The 15,581-nt window shown below is 43.4% G+C and overlaps 1 protein-coding gene and 1 long non-coding RNA gene across 2 annotated transcripts; both read left to right on the forward strand.

Moving 5' to 3' along the window:
- The first annotated feature begins 468 nt into the window (after positions 1–468).
- On the forward strand, positions 469–12,193 carry LOC127641401 (uncharacterized). The gene is given in 24 exon segments (XM_052124402.1): positions 469–481; positions 5,314–5,729; positions 5,773–6,437; positions 6,470–6,633; positions 6,747–6,886; positions 6,994–7,198; positions 7,361–7,493; positions 7,556–7,675; positions 7,677–7,719; positions 7,826–7,967; positions 8,074–8,715; positions 9,153–9,215; positions 9,305–9,420; positions 9,579–9,698; positions 9,840–9,887; positions 10,016–10,093; positions 10,185–10,218; positions 10,221–10,254; positions 11,068–11,128; positions 11,214–11,264; positions 11,342–11,386; positions 11,505–11,569; positions 11,944–12,139; positions 12,185–12,193. Coding segments are annotated over 24 exon segments (3,603 nt in total).
- Positions 12,194–12,303: 110 nt separating this feature from the next.
- Positions 12,304–12,975, forward strand: LOC127642956 (uncharacterized). Its single transcript, XR_007970439.1, has 3 exons — positions 12,304–12,457; positions 12,679–12,767; positions 12,885–12,975. It is a non-coding gene; the product is annotated as an uncharacterized LOC127642956 (long non-coding RNA).
- The last annotated feature ends 2,606 nt before the right edge of the window (positions 12,976–15,581 follow it).

Consider the following 15,581-nt stretch of genomic DNA (forward strand, 5'->3'; position numbering starts at 1 on the left):
CTGCAGACCTGGAGCCGGCAGTTTTACGCCCCTGGCAGTTTTACGCCCCTGGCAGTTTTACGCCCCTGTTGTTCCTGATGTGTCCAGTAGGGGGAGACTATATTAGTATATGAGCCTAGTCCTATATCATAACAGACCTTATATAGCATCAGACCTTTTAGAAGTGACACGAATTGAGGTATTTTTAATAATCTGCTAAATTTATTGTTGTTGATTGTATTGTAATGATGCAATATTTATAAACGATTAGCTAAGATTCGATATCAATTCAAAAGATGGGTCTATAATGTATTTTGAGAGACAATAAAAGTAGGCTACTTGACGGTCAGGCTGATGTTCTGTCTGGCTCAAACTTGGCTAACCACATATAAGTTTAAAAGCTGATCCAGTCTTTACCCGCTCTCACTCACTTTTAAAATTCATTTAATTTGTATTTTTATCTTGTTGTCTGTCGTTAGCTTGCGTGACATGGCATCTTCTGGTAAGACCCTGTTTACTCCTTGCATTTAAACATAGCCTACTCCACATGGTTTCTGGAGCAACATTAGCGTGGATATTGGAAATGTGTTAATTACAGTTTATGATGTGTACACAAACACATTTATAATAGGTATGTGTAACGGTCTTGTCTCACTGTTGCCCTTTGTTTGTGATTTTGTCACTTTTGGTATTCCTTAGTTTTCACTTTTGTCACGCTTGTACCTCCATAGTCTTGTGTTCATTGTTTGCACCTGCCCTTGTTAATTTGCCTTTGGTTTCTGTTAATCACCTTGTTATCTTGTTTGAGTTCTGTTCTTTCATTGGCCCCTTTTCCCATGTTTGTGTATTTATACCCCGTGTCTTTGTTCAGTCTTCGTCGATCGTTGTTTGACGTCAACCCGGTGTGTGTTTCCTCCTCGAGTCCCCTGTTTTGCTCACGTCGTGTGTAGTTTACTATTTTATGTTTAATTTCCCCATCGTGGGTTGTTCCTTTGTGTTTTCCTGTTTTGGTTCGTCTAATAAAGTTCAAGCTGCGTTTGGATCCGCATTTCCTCGTCTGCCTCGTTACTCAAGCATAACAGAGCGATCGACCCACCCATGGATCCAGCAGTCCAACGTGCGAACTACCATCTGCTCTGCTTAAAGCAAGAGGACCGCCCCATTGAAGACCACATCCACGATTTCCTGAACCTGGCGAGGGTCTCAGACTTCCCGGACTCAGCCTTGGTGGCCTTCTTTAGGGGCAATCTGAGCCGGCGCTGAGGGAGCGGTTGCCACAGGCAACGCGCGGCTGGGCGCTCTGCGACTTCCTGGAGGCGACCCTACTAGTTTGCGGCTCACAGCTCACCGTGGGCGTCGTGGAGGAAGACCCTACCCCTCCACCCACTGTGGAGACCCTTCAGCTGTCCGGGGCCCCCCTGTCACACCTACCCGGTCTGCAAGCCAGAGCCCACGCCTGCCCGGTCTGCGAGCCAGAACCCACGCCTGCCCGGTCTGCAAGCCAGGGCCCACGCTTGTCACAGTGAGCGAGCCAGCGGCCACGCGATGTCACAGTGAGCCAGAGCCAGCGTGAGCGAGCCAGCGCCGCATGTCACAGTGAGCCAGCGCATGTCACAGCGGCCACCGCGCATGTCACAGTGAGCGTCGCACGCCAGCAGCCTGACCAGCAGACAGTCCCAGCCTCGCCAGTCGCATCAGCCCGGAGGAAGAGGAGAAAGGGAGTGGTCTCTGTGCTCCAGCCTCCGCCTGCCGCAGCCCCATGCCCTAAACCCCCCTTGACTCTGCCCTCAGCGCCCGGCGAACCTAAGCCGGCACATACCACGGTAACCCAGCCAGAGCCTGTAGCCTCAGACGTCAGTGAGCCAGTGCTGTTAGCCCCAAACGTCAATGAGCCAGTGCCGGAAGCCTCAAACGTCAATGAGCCAGCGCCTGTAGCCTCGACCGTCCCTGAGTCAGCGCCTGTAGCCTCGACCGTCCCTGAGCCAGCGCCTGTAGCCTCGACCGTCCCTGAGCCAGCGCCTGTAGCCTCGACCGTCCCTGAGCCAGCGCCTGTAGCCTCGACCGTCCCTGAGCCAGCGCCTGTAGCCTCGACCGTCCCTGAGCCAGCGCCTGTAGCCTCGACCGTCCCTGAGCCAGCCTGTGGCCTCGACCGTCCCTGAGCCAGCACCTGTGGCCTCGACCGTCCCTGAGCCAGCGCCTGTAGCCTCGACCGTCCCTGAGCCAGCGCCTGTAGCCTCGACCGGTCCCTGAGCCAGCGCCTGTGGCCTCGACCGTCCCTGAGCCAGCGCCTGTGGCCTCGACCGTCCCTGAGCCAGCGCCTGTGGCCTCGACCGTCCCTGAGCCAGCGCCTGTGGCCTCGACCGTCCCTGAGCCAGCGCCTGTGGCCTCGACCGTCCCTGAGCCAGCGCCTGCGGCCTCGACCGTCCCTGAGCCAGCGCCTGCGGCCTCGACCGTCCAAGAGCCAGTGCCAGTAGCCATGACCGTCCAAGAGCCAGTGCCAGTAGCCGTGACCGTCCAAGAGCCAGTGCCAGTAGCCGTGACCGTCCAAGAGCCAGTACCAGAAGCCTCGATCGTCCAAGAGCCAGAGCCTGAAGCCATGACCGTCCAAGAGCCAGTGCCAGTAGCCATGACCGTCAAAGAGCCAGTGCCAGTAACCGTGACCGTCCAAGAGCCAGCGCCAGTGGTCGTGCCCATCCTAGAGCCAGCACCTCCCGAGACTTCCAGGGCTCCTCCTCTCGAGCCTACCAGGGCTCCGCCTCCCAAGTCTCTCAAGTCTCTCGAGTCTTCCAGGGCTCCTCCTCCCGAGCTTTCCAGAGCTCCGCCATCCGAGTTTCCGAGCTTTCCAGAGCTCCGCCATCCGAGTTTCCGAGCTTTCCAGAGCTCCGCCATCCGAGTTTCCGAGCTTTCCAGAGCTCCGCCATCCGAGTTTCCGAGCTTTCCAGAGCTCCGCCATCCGAGTTTCCGAGCTTTCCAGAGCTCCGCCTTCCGAGTTTCCCGAGCTTTCCAGAGCTCCGCCTTCCGAGTTTCCCGAGCTTTCCAGAGCTCCGCCATCCGAGTTTCCCGAGCCTTCCAGAGCTCCGCCGTCCGAATTTCCCGAGCTTTCCAGAGCTCCGCCCTCCGAGCTTCCCAGAGCTCCACCTCTCAAGCCTCTCGAGCCTTCTAGGGCACCGCCTCCCAAGCCTCTCGAGCCTACCAGGGCTCCGCCCCTCAAGCCCCTCGAGCCTTCCAGGGCTCCGCCTCTCAAGTCTTCCAGGGCTCTGTCTCTCAAGCCTCCCAAGCTTTCCAGAGCTCCGCCCTCTGAGCTTCCCAGAGCTCCGCCTCTCAAGCCTCTCGAGCCTGCCAGGGCTCCGCCTCTCGAGCCTGCCAGGGCTCCGCCTCTCGAGCCTGCCAGGGCTCCGCCCCTCAAGCCTCTCGAGCCTGCCAGGGCTCCGCCTCCTGAGCCTCTTTCAGCTCCACCTCCTGAGCCTCCCTCAGCCCCGCCTTCTGGGCCTTCTGAGCCATCACCCCCCTCGGCTCCGCCTCAGAGGTCCTCCTTGGCTCCGCCTCACGCGGCTCCGCCGGCCTCCCCTGTGGCCACTCCACCTCCCAGGCCACCAAAACCGGCCTCTGTCCTGTGGTCATCTCCCAGGTCCCCTGAACCGGCCCTTGGCCCACGACCACCTCCCAGGCCACCAAAGCCGGCCTCTATCCTGTGGCCTCCTCCCAGGCCTCCTGACCCGGTCCCTGTCTTGTGGCCTCCTCCCGGGGCTTCTGACCCTGTTCCCGTCCTGTGGCCTCTTCCCAGGCCCCCTGACCCAGTCCCTGTCCTGTGGCTTCTCCCCAGACCTCCTGACCCAGCCCCAGTCCCGTGGCCTCTCCCCAGGCCCCCTGATCCAGTCCCTGTCCCGTGGCCTCCACCCAGGCCTCCTGACCCTGTTCCCGTCCTGAGTCCCCCCTCCTGGCCTCCTGACCCAGTCCCCGTCCAATGGCCTCCTCCCAGGCTCCCCAAACCTGTCCTTGCCCGATGGCCCGCTCCCAGACCATCAAAACCTGTCCCTGCCCGGTCGATACCTCCCTGGGCCCCTAACCCTCATCTCCACTTGTGCCCCCGTGGACTGTCTCACCTTCGTTCGTGCCCTCGTGGACTGACTCATTTCCCCCCTGGACTTCCTGTCTGCCCCTGGCACCTCCCGGACCTGCCTGTCTTGCCCTCTGTGCCCCCCGGACTTCCTGCCTGCCCAGTGTGCCCCCCTGTTTATACCCCGTGTCTTTGTTCAGTCTTCGTCGATCGTTGTTTGACGTCAACCCGGTGTGTGTTTCCTCCTCGAGTCCCCTGTTTTGCTCACGTCGTGTGTAGTTTACTATTTTATGTTTAATTTCCCCATCGTGGGTTGTTCCTTTGTGTTTTTCTGTTTTGGTTTGTCTAATAAAGTTCAAGCTGCGTTTGGATCCGCATTTCCTCGTCTGCCTCGTTACTCAAGCATAACAGCATGTATGTATGTATTTGTATGTATGCAAATCTCTCTAAGTAAAGAGTTGAACTGCACACTCACTCAAATATTTTGTCATATAATACATACATACGTCATGCATGATAAAACCCACATTAAAAACTTTGGTCCCATATGGTTTAAATGTAGATTTTGGTTTGAGTTGTTTCTTATAAATGAGATGATCTAATTATCTAATGTATATCATAATATACAGTTTTCTTAAAATAGCTTACTGATCTGGACTAAAATTTATGTGCACTTAATGTGTGTTTTATCATACTCTGTCTGTAGTTCTTTTTAACTTGTATCTCATAAAGGTGTGTGTGTTTGCTTTAGCTACTTAAGAAAATTAAAATCTCTCTCTCTCTCTAAACTTGTATAAACTATAAACACCCATCTCTTTTTTTCTCTCTCCAAATGAAAATTGTATTCTCTCTTCAGGTGAAGAAATAACTATACAGAGAGGTTGCAGCTTACCTGCGCTTAACAGATGCACCTTTTGCTGTTCCCTATATCACTGTCCTTTCTGTACTTCTGCTTTTTTTAAGCCCTCAAAGAAAAGTAAAGTACAAACGCATCTTCAGCTTCACTTTTCGAGGGCAGTCGTCCATGAAGCATTTGTGATTTATATTTTTTTCTAAAAATGTAATGAATGTTGATGTTAAATATATGCATGATTGATGTTTTAGTATTACTCAAATAAAGCTATGTCAACATTGTAAGGCCACGTTGCATATAAGATTAACAAATAAGTTGTGCTGTGTATTATTGCCTTTCTCTGAAACATTAAGCTAATCACATGAAGTAGGAATGCAAGAAAGGGAGTGATTTTTGTTTTCTTTTTCTTTCTTTTTTCTTTCAGATTATACAATCCACCGGTGTGGTCTAGGTTGTGTGTCACAATTACACTACCATTGTGTATATTGTTCCTCAATAAAAATCCGACGTGACCACTTTGTGGCCCACCTGAAAGGCTGTAAGAATGCCAGTACATCAACCACCATTCTTGATGTGGCTCCCCTGACTGCCAGTACATCAACCACCATTCCTGATGTGGCTCCCCTGACTGCCAGTACATCAACCACCATTCCTGATGTGGCTCCCCTGACTGCCAGTACATCAAACACCATTCTTGATGTGCCTCCCTTAACTGCCAGTACATCAAACACCATTCCTGATGTGGCTTCCCTGACTGCCAGTACATCAAACACCATTCCTGATGTGCCTCCCCTGACTGCCAGTACATCAAACACCATTCCTGATGTGGCTCCCCTGACTGCAAGTAGGTCCTTCATAAAACCACAACTACAAAACAGCGTAGTTATTAAAACAAAATGCCCTCTTTGTCACATTACTATTAAAAAAAAAACATTTAAGAAAACATCTAGAGAGGAAACACACAAAATCTAGGGACGACATTACATCAAGTCATCACCTGTATTCTGACTGCATAGACCGAGCTAACGGTGTCTATGCAGTCCAGAAACATTTTCTTTCTTCGAGTGTTCCGGTCCATGTTGTGTATAAAATCTGGGGAGCAGAGCACAATGTCAAATGTGAGTTGCCAACCTGTCAAGTGGACATGGACTTAGCCAGGAGGAGTGGACTAAGCCACTACAAATGCCATCACCTCAGGTCACTGGACTATTGTGGGTCCTTTGCTGATGGTCCTTCTCTTTCAGAAAGTACCCTGTCAGAAATGGTCAAGCTAAAATGGTTTGGCAGTGAAAGAAAGAGAGATTGCCTAGAAAGACAAAGCTTGGCCACCCAAGACAACAAACCCTTGTCTGTGGCAACAAAGGCGACAATGCACTCTTTAAAGAGGTGCATTTCAGTATATGAGCCACATGCTTCATATTATGCCCAACTTGGAAGAATAATGGTCACATATGATGTAAAGCAGAACTCCTGGCATTGTCCTTGTGCCAGGTCAAGAAGATCCTGTCTTCATAAATACATTGCAAAATGGCACCTGTTCCAGACTGAGCATCAGCTTTTCAGGACCATCCAAAGCACAGATCAGACCAGAACCTGCGTCTGCCTTCATTTTCAAGCACATACCCAACCAGCCTCATTCCTGATGAGATGTTCTGCCATAGATGTGCTGGAAATGTACCTTTATCAGACCATCTGCTCATTACATCAAAGGCCAAAATTCTTACAAATACAAGAATTATCCATGGTAAGTAATTTTGGTGCCAATAAGGATCTATAAAATACATACTGACATCAGTTCTGAATGTGTCCTAAATGGTATTGTAGTGTGGCTTAATTTTCGAACATGGTATTTTTCAGACGTTGCCACCTACTCAAAATGTTGCCACCAATGTGGAATCCACTACAGGTATCAAGAGTGGAAAGATGGCCTGCACAATTTTAATGACAGTGTCATTCTTGACCTCTCTTTATGCCTACATCTTCGAAACATGCTACAGGTTAGGTTATCTTAAATAATTTACCATTACCTCTAGTAAAAGTAATGCTTTGCAAGGTTTTTCAAGAAGTGGATAGAAATTATTGTTTGTGTTATCTTAAATTATAGGCCCACACCGCTGTCGGGAGAGTGGTTCAGTGTCTGGAGGTCACCATAGGGGAACAGTTTCCTCCAGCCAAAACAGTGCTCCATGCTTATCTCCATTTTGAGGCACTCACAAGTCACGAGTACGAATACTCTTGTGTGACATGTGGGGATCATCCACCCATTGTAATCATGGATCTCCACAGAAAAGGAGCATTCAACATGTCATGTAAGTGTGTTGGCATAGACCATATTGATATTCTGTGCTTTGAGCAAATAATACATTCTGGGTGAATTGACCCTGCTTGTGCATATTTAGCCAATATACATATATACCTGTTTTCCATTATACAGGTCGTCTTATTAATGTTTGCTTTCTGTATGTTGTTAGTGAGTGACATCAAACCACCACCAAAGGATTTCAATGGACACATAGATATGGACGACTTTTGGGATAAACTGGCCCTGCAAATGATTGGTCGTGGCTTTGTATCTTGCTTTTATGTGCCTCTTCTTAATATTTGGTGTGCTATTTACAATCTTTTTTTGAACATTTTGCTTTTTCTGTTGTTATTTAAGAACAGAGTGACAATCCCTTCACTGTCCACCCCAATTACCACCTTTGGGCACCATGGATTGGAAGAAATACACGCAAGTCCAGTCAGTGCCTCAACACAGAGTTCCAAAAAATCCACCAACCCAAAGAAAGTCTCTGAAGATAGACTTAAAAATGAGCTTTATAAGAAAAAGGTCAAATTGATTTCATTTCTAAATTCTGCGATTAGCATGAAGTGTTTCTTTGGCTTAGTAGCATGTAAGTATTTTTGTTGCAACTGTATTTTTATTTGTTTTTTAGGTATCAGTGATAAGGAAACTGTGCAAGGAATGTGGTGTTGATTCCATTGGCTCAAAAAGTGACCTCCTAGAGAGGCTTTCATCTGAGATGAAATCTAGACAGACTTTTGACAAAGTATTCGAAAAGATTTGGGGTGCCTCTGGTAAGAAACAAATGCTTGTGTTTTGGTATGTTTGTGAATGCCACTTTACCTTTATAGGCCTTATACTTGTATTACTGCTGCCTGACATAGATGGTTTTTTTTCCAGGTGGATGGGCTGTAGTCATGTGCCCTTGTGGAATTGTGTACAGCATCAAATGCTGTTTGCGCGTAGAGAGTCCGAGAGACTTTGCAGATCTCCTCCTCTCATGGAAACACATGCCTAATGTAGTCATCTATGATTTCGCACGGGGACTGGCCACACACACCAATCTTCGCTATCCTGAGACGTTAACCTTCACGCCACACGAAGGTCGTCTAGCTGACCCAACAGATGGCAACATAAAGATGGCAAAGGAGGGAAAGCTGAAGATCTCCTTACCGTGGCTTAGTATAAAAAAACAAGTCCCAGACAGCCATGGCCACCTAATTACAGGCTCAGCAGAGCACTATGTCCTTAATGACAAATTTCATGAAGACAATTCAAAAGACGAACGGGATGCTCTCCGCAAGATTGGTCTTGTAGCCCAACTTGCTGGTAAAGTGAATAGCCAGGTTGCGGAACAGTTCTTTAGCAAATTAAAGAAAAATAACTACTTTCTAAATATGACCCTTCCATCAACTCACGTCTTCCTCATGAGAAGTATCATCCACCACCACAACAGTCAGAAGAATTTGAGAAGACTAGAGGCCTTCAAAAAAGTATTTGGGACAGAAGTGGTGCTGAACATCAACCACCAGGCTGTTCTTGGTAATGTTTGAATTACTGCCATACCACTTTAGAATTGGTTCTTCTAAATATTAGTTGTACAGATGTTGTCATGTACCAATATTTTGTGTTATCTAATTAAGCTGTTTCAGAGTCCTCTACTCAATCTGGTGCAACAGACGTTCGCCAAGTGACCAGTAAGTAACACAGTAGAGGATCAAGCCACTTTATGGCACTTGTTTAGTCTGTTATTGCTAAGCATTGCGATGTACAATGTAATGTTTCCTTATTTGCATGTGATCAAATATTATATAATCTTTTAATATCAAACTCATCAATTAACCCTTTTAATAACAAAGTCTGATATACACTGTACTTGATTTTATTGACGTCTACAAGTGGATTTCATTATTGTATTTATTGTATTGCATTTGTATTCTGTGTAATTAACTAATAATCTAATTTTGCATGCCTTACAGACCTTAGTGGCTCAGAGGCAACAGTGGATTTGCCAGACTTTGATGCCCCTGTAACAGGCATGGGTATGGATAAAGTAATTGCACTAACTAACAGTAATTTTCCATTGCAGTTCATTATTCGTGACCGAGATTGTTTCATTTTATTCCCATAGAAACCTCTGCAGATGTGAACATGGAGGAAGTGGACGAGGATATGATTGTGGAGGATGCAGATGAGTATTCAGCTCAACCTTGGATGAAGCCTCATAATCTTCTACAAGACAAATTGGTAGTTGTTCATGTCTTCACTATCAATGCTAAAACATACTGTCCACAGTAGCCTGTATTGTAACATCCACAATTTGTGTTAACTAAAAATCAATTTTATCAAGACAAGTTGCCTATTTAAACAAAATATGAAGCATTTTTTTCTTTTGTCCTTTGCAGCTCAGATACATCCTGGACACGGGGCGACTGGCTGATGAGGTCATTGTGAAGGAGGGGGCGATATGCCTCTTAAGAGAAGATTTTTGGACACTGGGTTTGAGAAGGGAAATGGAGTCTGATGTAAGTGGTAACATTTGCATGTAGATATTTTTCATGCACCAAAAAAGTAAAGCCGTGGGCTCAATGTATGCTCTTTGTTTTGTTTGTGGAAAGAACTTAGACTTTTGTGTATGTGCTAACTATTTTGATTATTTCTTGCAGATTGGAAATGCCTGCATGAAACTGATTTATGAAGATGCTCGGGCGCATGTATAAATCTTTTTCACATGATTTCAAATGAGCTATTTGTAGTTTATACTTTTTTTTTCTTTTTTTTTTAAATTTCATATATGAATGGCAAGTGGTAGTCTTCTTAATATTTCCATTTGCTCTCACAGGGCAAAGACATATATACTGCTGATATGTATGTCGTTACTACGTGGAAAGACAGTGTAGATCCCTTAGCCTACTTTCCAGTGAGTATTGAATGCATAAATCATACTATTTGACATCTACCATAAGTCGAAAGTAAAGTAAGTTTTCATATTTGTTAATTGTGTTTTTTAGGATGATGCTGACATGAAGGATGCCCTTGTTTTCCCCTATGGACAAACGCTGCCGGCCCAGAACATTATCTGTTATGTGTAAGATTTTACGTTATCTCAAAAGATATTTGCGTATCACGTTTTATACAGCTTTGATACGTATTATTGACTATGATTATTATTTTATGTTGGTTTTACGGAAGATTGTTTTTACCCTTATATCATAAAGCAAAGGTAATGCAAATGTGAAATGGATTGTCATAACACTCTCTGTACTCCCTAGCTACAACCATTGATTATGCATCCCTATAGGTACTAAAGCCACTCTTAAGAGAGATCCTCCTACTAGACTCCCTGTATAGTAATCATGAGTCTGGTTTTGGAGATGACCTGTACAGAGACATCTTTAGGTCCACAGCTAAGAATATAATTGCCACGTTCCTATGGCATGTAATGTAGACATGCGGTTGCATTGTTCCAGCTGTCTTTTTTTTTTTTTTTTGCTATGAGAGTATGTGTTATCATATTAATTTACAGTTGCCACGTTCTTATGGCATGTAATGTAGACATGCGGTTGCATTGTTTCAGGGGTCTTTTTTTTTTTTAGCTATAAGAGTATGTGTTATATTCATTTACAGTTGCCACGTTCTTATGGCATGTAACATGTGGTTACATTGTTCTAAATAGAAACATCTATCTTAAAAGATTAAACCAGCAAAGCAAAATCAGGCCTCTTTGTGGACGAAGCATCCATGTTCTGTGGGAGAAAATAGACTCAAATGGGTGTGAGCAGAGGATTAAAAATGCTGGTTTAATTTATGGCCATATGATATGCTGTTACATAAGCTTTTTAACATAGGACTCCTCATGGCTCTTTGTTAATTTGACTTTTACCCAAATCTTAGGAGTATTGCACATCGTCTCGACCCTGGACAGTGGACAGAGGTCACAGGATTGGATATTGGGGTGACACACAACTACAATACTATTGTACATACTTTCAGCTCTGTGTATGTTTTATTTCAAATTCTAATATACTTGCTTCCTAAAGGGCTTTCCTCAACAGAACAACAGCATTGATTGTGGAGTTTTCATGCTTATGGTAAGCTATTAAAACAGGCTACTAAAGCAATTTTTTTTTTTTTTTTTTTTTGGAAATTAATCTTTACTCTTTTTCAGTATGCCCTTTACACTGTGCTGAACACTCCATTCAGTTTTACTTCGGTGAGCTTTTCTATTTTCTTCCTTAGAAGGTTGCTATAAAGTTGTACTTTATTGCTGGTCATTGAATTCTAACAATACAAATTAAATACTAATCCTGTTACATTTCAATTTCTGTTAGCTTGACATGCCTGCAATCAGGGAGTGGTGGTGTCTACGTCTAATTGAGCGGTTTGAGACAGAGGGGTATGTGCATTAGTTTCTTTACATCTCAGTTTAGTGTTTCATGCTTTGTTCCTTCCTTGAAATAGAAATAGTTATATCAGTAGAAATAACTGACCAAACTGAGGCATTACAGCACAGACAAAAAAAAAAAAAAAAAGCAATAAACCATCAGCATAGTCATTAGTCATCAATCATGACATGTAATTGTTTTTCATAATCTCCTCTGTACAATTTCCACATGGCAGTCCCAGATTTCTATTCATGATAACCTACATTCAAACAATTTAAATGAAATGTAAACATTTAAATGATCAATGCAGCCTGTTTATTGTCCATAACAAGAGTTGTCCTATTGGGGGCCCACAAAGTAGATTTTTTTTCTTTCTTTTTAAAAGGCATGGGAAGAGGTTCGCCCACTGGACCGAGGAGGCAAGATGGCTGACTGAAGGGACATTACGACCTCTTTACAGGTGTTTTCCAGGTTTAACACATGACTTGCCACAACATGTTGTTGCTGAGAGGAACCGAATGTTGTTCAACCAGGCTCTGGTGGACTTCATTGTGGCAAGAGGAACCGATAATCACATTCAGGTACATGCATCAATAATGCATTTTAAATTAATTCTAAACCAATAGCTTGTCTAGTAAATAAACTACTTACACATACATGGAAATGTTCTCAATGTCATTTTCAATTTTCTCTGCACAGTCCATCATCAATGAACAAAAAAAATCAAAGTGGCTTGACACTTTTTCCAAGTGTTACATCAAGAAAGTGCCTGTGCCGTTGTTCATTGAAGATCAGGAGCAAATTGATGTTATGTTCACTCACCTGACTTCAATTCTGGACAGCACACCCACACCCACAGTGACCAGATCAGATTCATTATGGATGTCCTTTTTCCAGAGGTAGGTCTCTTGTGTTTGTTGTGCTCTGCATGGTGTCAGATTCAAATTGTTTTTAATGTCAAATAGTTTATCCATAATGTTAGACCATTGCTCTAAAAATAATATTTTTTGTGCTTAATATAGAAAAGGCACTTTTGATTTTGTTGTTAAAAAAAACTAAACATGGAAAATGATGCTTGGCTTATTTGGGCTGTGATAAATCTCAATTCTTTCTCTGGTAGTCCATCATCTGTGCTCTCGCTGTTGTGGGACATGTGTCCATCTTGGAGGCTGAGGAGAAATTCCTGCGAGGACCTGTCATTGACGCAAGGTACTGTAAGGATCCTATAAAGTAAAAATGTTCAAACATGACATCCTGCCATTATTTTATAACCATTGTTTCTACCACTATTCAACTTTAGCTTCTTTTTTATTTATTTTTAATCAGTGAGCGGGAGCACTTTGACATGAGGATAAAAAAACAACTTAAGAAGAGTGGCAAGACATAGGAGTCAACTTCAGGAGTCATCCTATACATGGTGTAAATAAATAACCTTTTTTTGTGAACAACAATATTGTCTCTTTCTTTTAAATGGCCCTTGGAATTTTAGAAAAGGGTTAAATTGTGTTTGTCTTCATTAATTGCTATGTAGGACACTGTTCTGTAGCTGTATGATGACCAATTGTGAATAGTACAGCAGATATTTCATTGAGGATCCATATGATTACATGGTACTGTATGTCTAATGGGCTATATGGTTAATACCTAAATGTAACTTTATATAAATTCACAACAGCATATGTCAGTCAGTCTCCTGTATATAAAAACAGTTTAAAAACAATTAATTATACAGTAGGTCATATATCATTACTTTGTCCATCTGATCCAACTATGTGTATTAATATTTTTTAAATTTAAACAAATAGTTTTCTGTGCTGAGTGAAAAGAGAAGCCTAACTGAACATCTGGATGTTTTAATCCATAGTGCAGATAATTCCACTGTCTATAACGTTTATTTAAATAAACAAATACCTAAAAATTAGTAAAAGTCTATAGACTGGACGGTTATTAATGTGTTAGTTTCCAGCGTCGATTTAATTATGTTATTTTGCCATATATCCTTCTCCCCCTACTGGAAGCATCCGGAACTACAGGGGCGTAAAACTGCCAGGGGCGTAAAACTGCCGGCTCCAGGTCTGCAGCCTCCCCATATAGGGTATCCCTAGTCCAATATCTGTGTTTCTTTGACCACTCTAACAGTTTCAAAAGTGGCTTTTTCTTTGCAATTCTTCCCATAAGGCCTTTTTCATGTTATCAATGTCCTGACTATACTTTGTGATCAGTTGAATAGAATTTTGGTGAATTAAAGTACCAATTTCCTTCTGAAACAGCAAAATCTGTACATTATTCCAAACTTTTGGCCACCAGTGTAAATCCTGATTTATCAGGATCTGATGTGAAACAGTGCCTTATTTTGCAATAATGACTGGCTGACAGCACATTAACCCTTCGGTATGTCACTGCAATACTGTATGCATACGTATGTGTGTTTATTCTGTACATAACATATAGCATTGAATACAGCATGTAAACAGGTATTCTATATAAATAGAATATTGTTATAGTCCTAAAAAAAAAAAATTTGTTTTAGCTATATTCCCCAGCCCTACTAGCGGCCAACAGTACAGTGACCTGGAGTCCTCCAGCAATAAAATTATTGTATGTGGGGGCCTGGGTAGCTCAGCGAGTATTGACGCTGACTACCACCCCTGGAGTCACGAGTTCAAATACAGAGCGTGCTGAGTGACTCCAGCCAGGCTTCCTAAGCAACCAAATTGGCCCGGTTGCTAGGGCGGGTAGAGTCACATGGGGTAACCTCCTCGTGGTCGCAATAATGTGGTTCACTCTTGGTGGTTCATGCGGTGAGTTGTGCATAGATGCGTGAATAGCGTGAAGCCTCCACACAAGCTAGTTCACCGTGGTAATGCGCTCAACAAGCCACGTGATAAGATGCACGTATTGACGGTCTCAGACGTGGAGGCAGCTGAGATTCGTCCTACGCCACCACGAGGACTTAGTGGAGAAAAAGAGATGAAAATTACAAAAAAAATATAAAATACAACAAAAATAAAATTATTGTATATATTTTATGTGATTATTTGCATTATTTAGATTGTGTCTTTATTTTTTAATTCTCCCTCCATTTCTTCTCTACTGCTCTCTTACCAATGAATTAGTTATAGACACTCCCTCGGACTTCTACCCAACTGATATCATACTCAAATATCTCTCACATTCTCATCTTTGTCATCACAGATTAAACTTTTAAGTCCGGATGTGCTATACAGAGCAGTAAATATAGAATCACTGTCTTTAAAAAGACAATGACAGAGAGCAGATATACAGCTGCAGAAGAATAAAACTGATCTACTCCTTTGGTCTGTTGTGAGATGGGGATGAGACAGTCAAGACCTTGACTTGTTTGTTTACCCAATTGCAGACTGATACACACTCCACTGACAGACTGAAGAAGCTCCTAAGAGCATTTCTTACTGTGCACAAACAATACAGTCGCTAACAGACTCTCTCTCCCTTTAATGCAGACTCTGAGGAACTGTGGAGATCAATGAGCGTCTCAGACACATTCCTCATGGAGAACGAGAATAAAAAGTGGAGAACTTTACAGGGACTGAGGCAATCAGCACTGTGATGTATAGCAAACAAAGACAGAAATCAAGGCGCAGCAGAAAGGATTTATTTTTTCTGCTGGGCAGGGCGGGCCAGTAGTTCTTCATATTTTTACATGCCCTGCTAACATTTTCACCCCACCACAAAATAATATATATATATATATATATATATATATATATATATATATATATATATATATATATATATATATATATATATAAATATATATATAAATTATTAATTATTAAATATATATATAAAAAAATAATATAAATTATTATTACTTATATATATATTTTATTTATTTATTTTTTTTTTTTAACAGATGTCAGAAAAAAACAAATCTATATATTTTAATGAATATTGTTTTTTGCAGTTTAATAAGCACAGAAGGCCATATTAGGATTTTAATATACATTTTGATTAATAACTCTAATCCATACTGTATCTGTA

The sequence above is a fragment of the Xyrauchen texanus genome, chromosome 4 (genome assembly GCF_025860055.1).
Source record: "Xyrauchen texanus isolate HMW12.3.18 chromosome 4, RBS_HiC_50CHRs, whole genome shotgun sequence".
Taxonomy (NCBI): Eukaryota; Metazoa; Chordata; class Actinopteri; order Cypriniformes; family Catostomidae; genus Xyrauchen; species Xyrauchen texanus.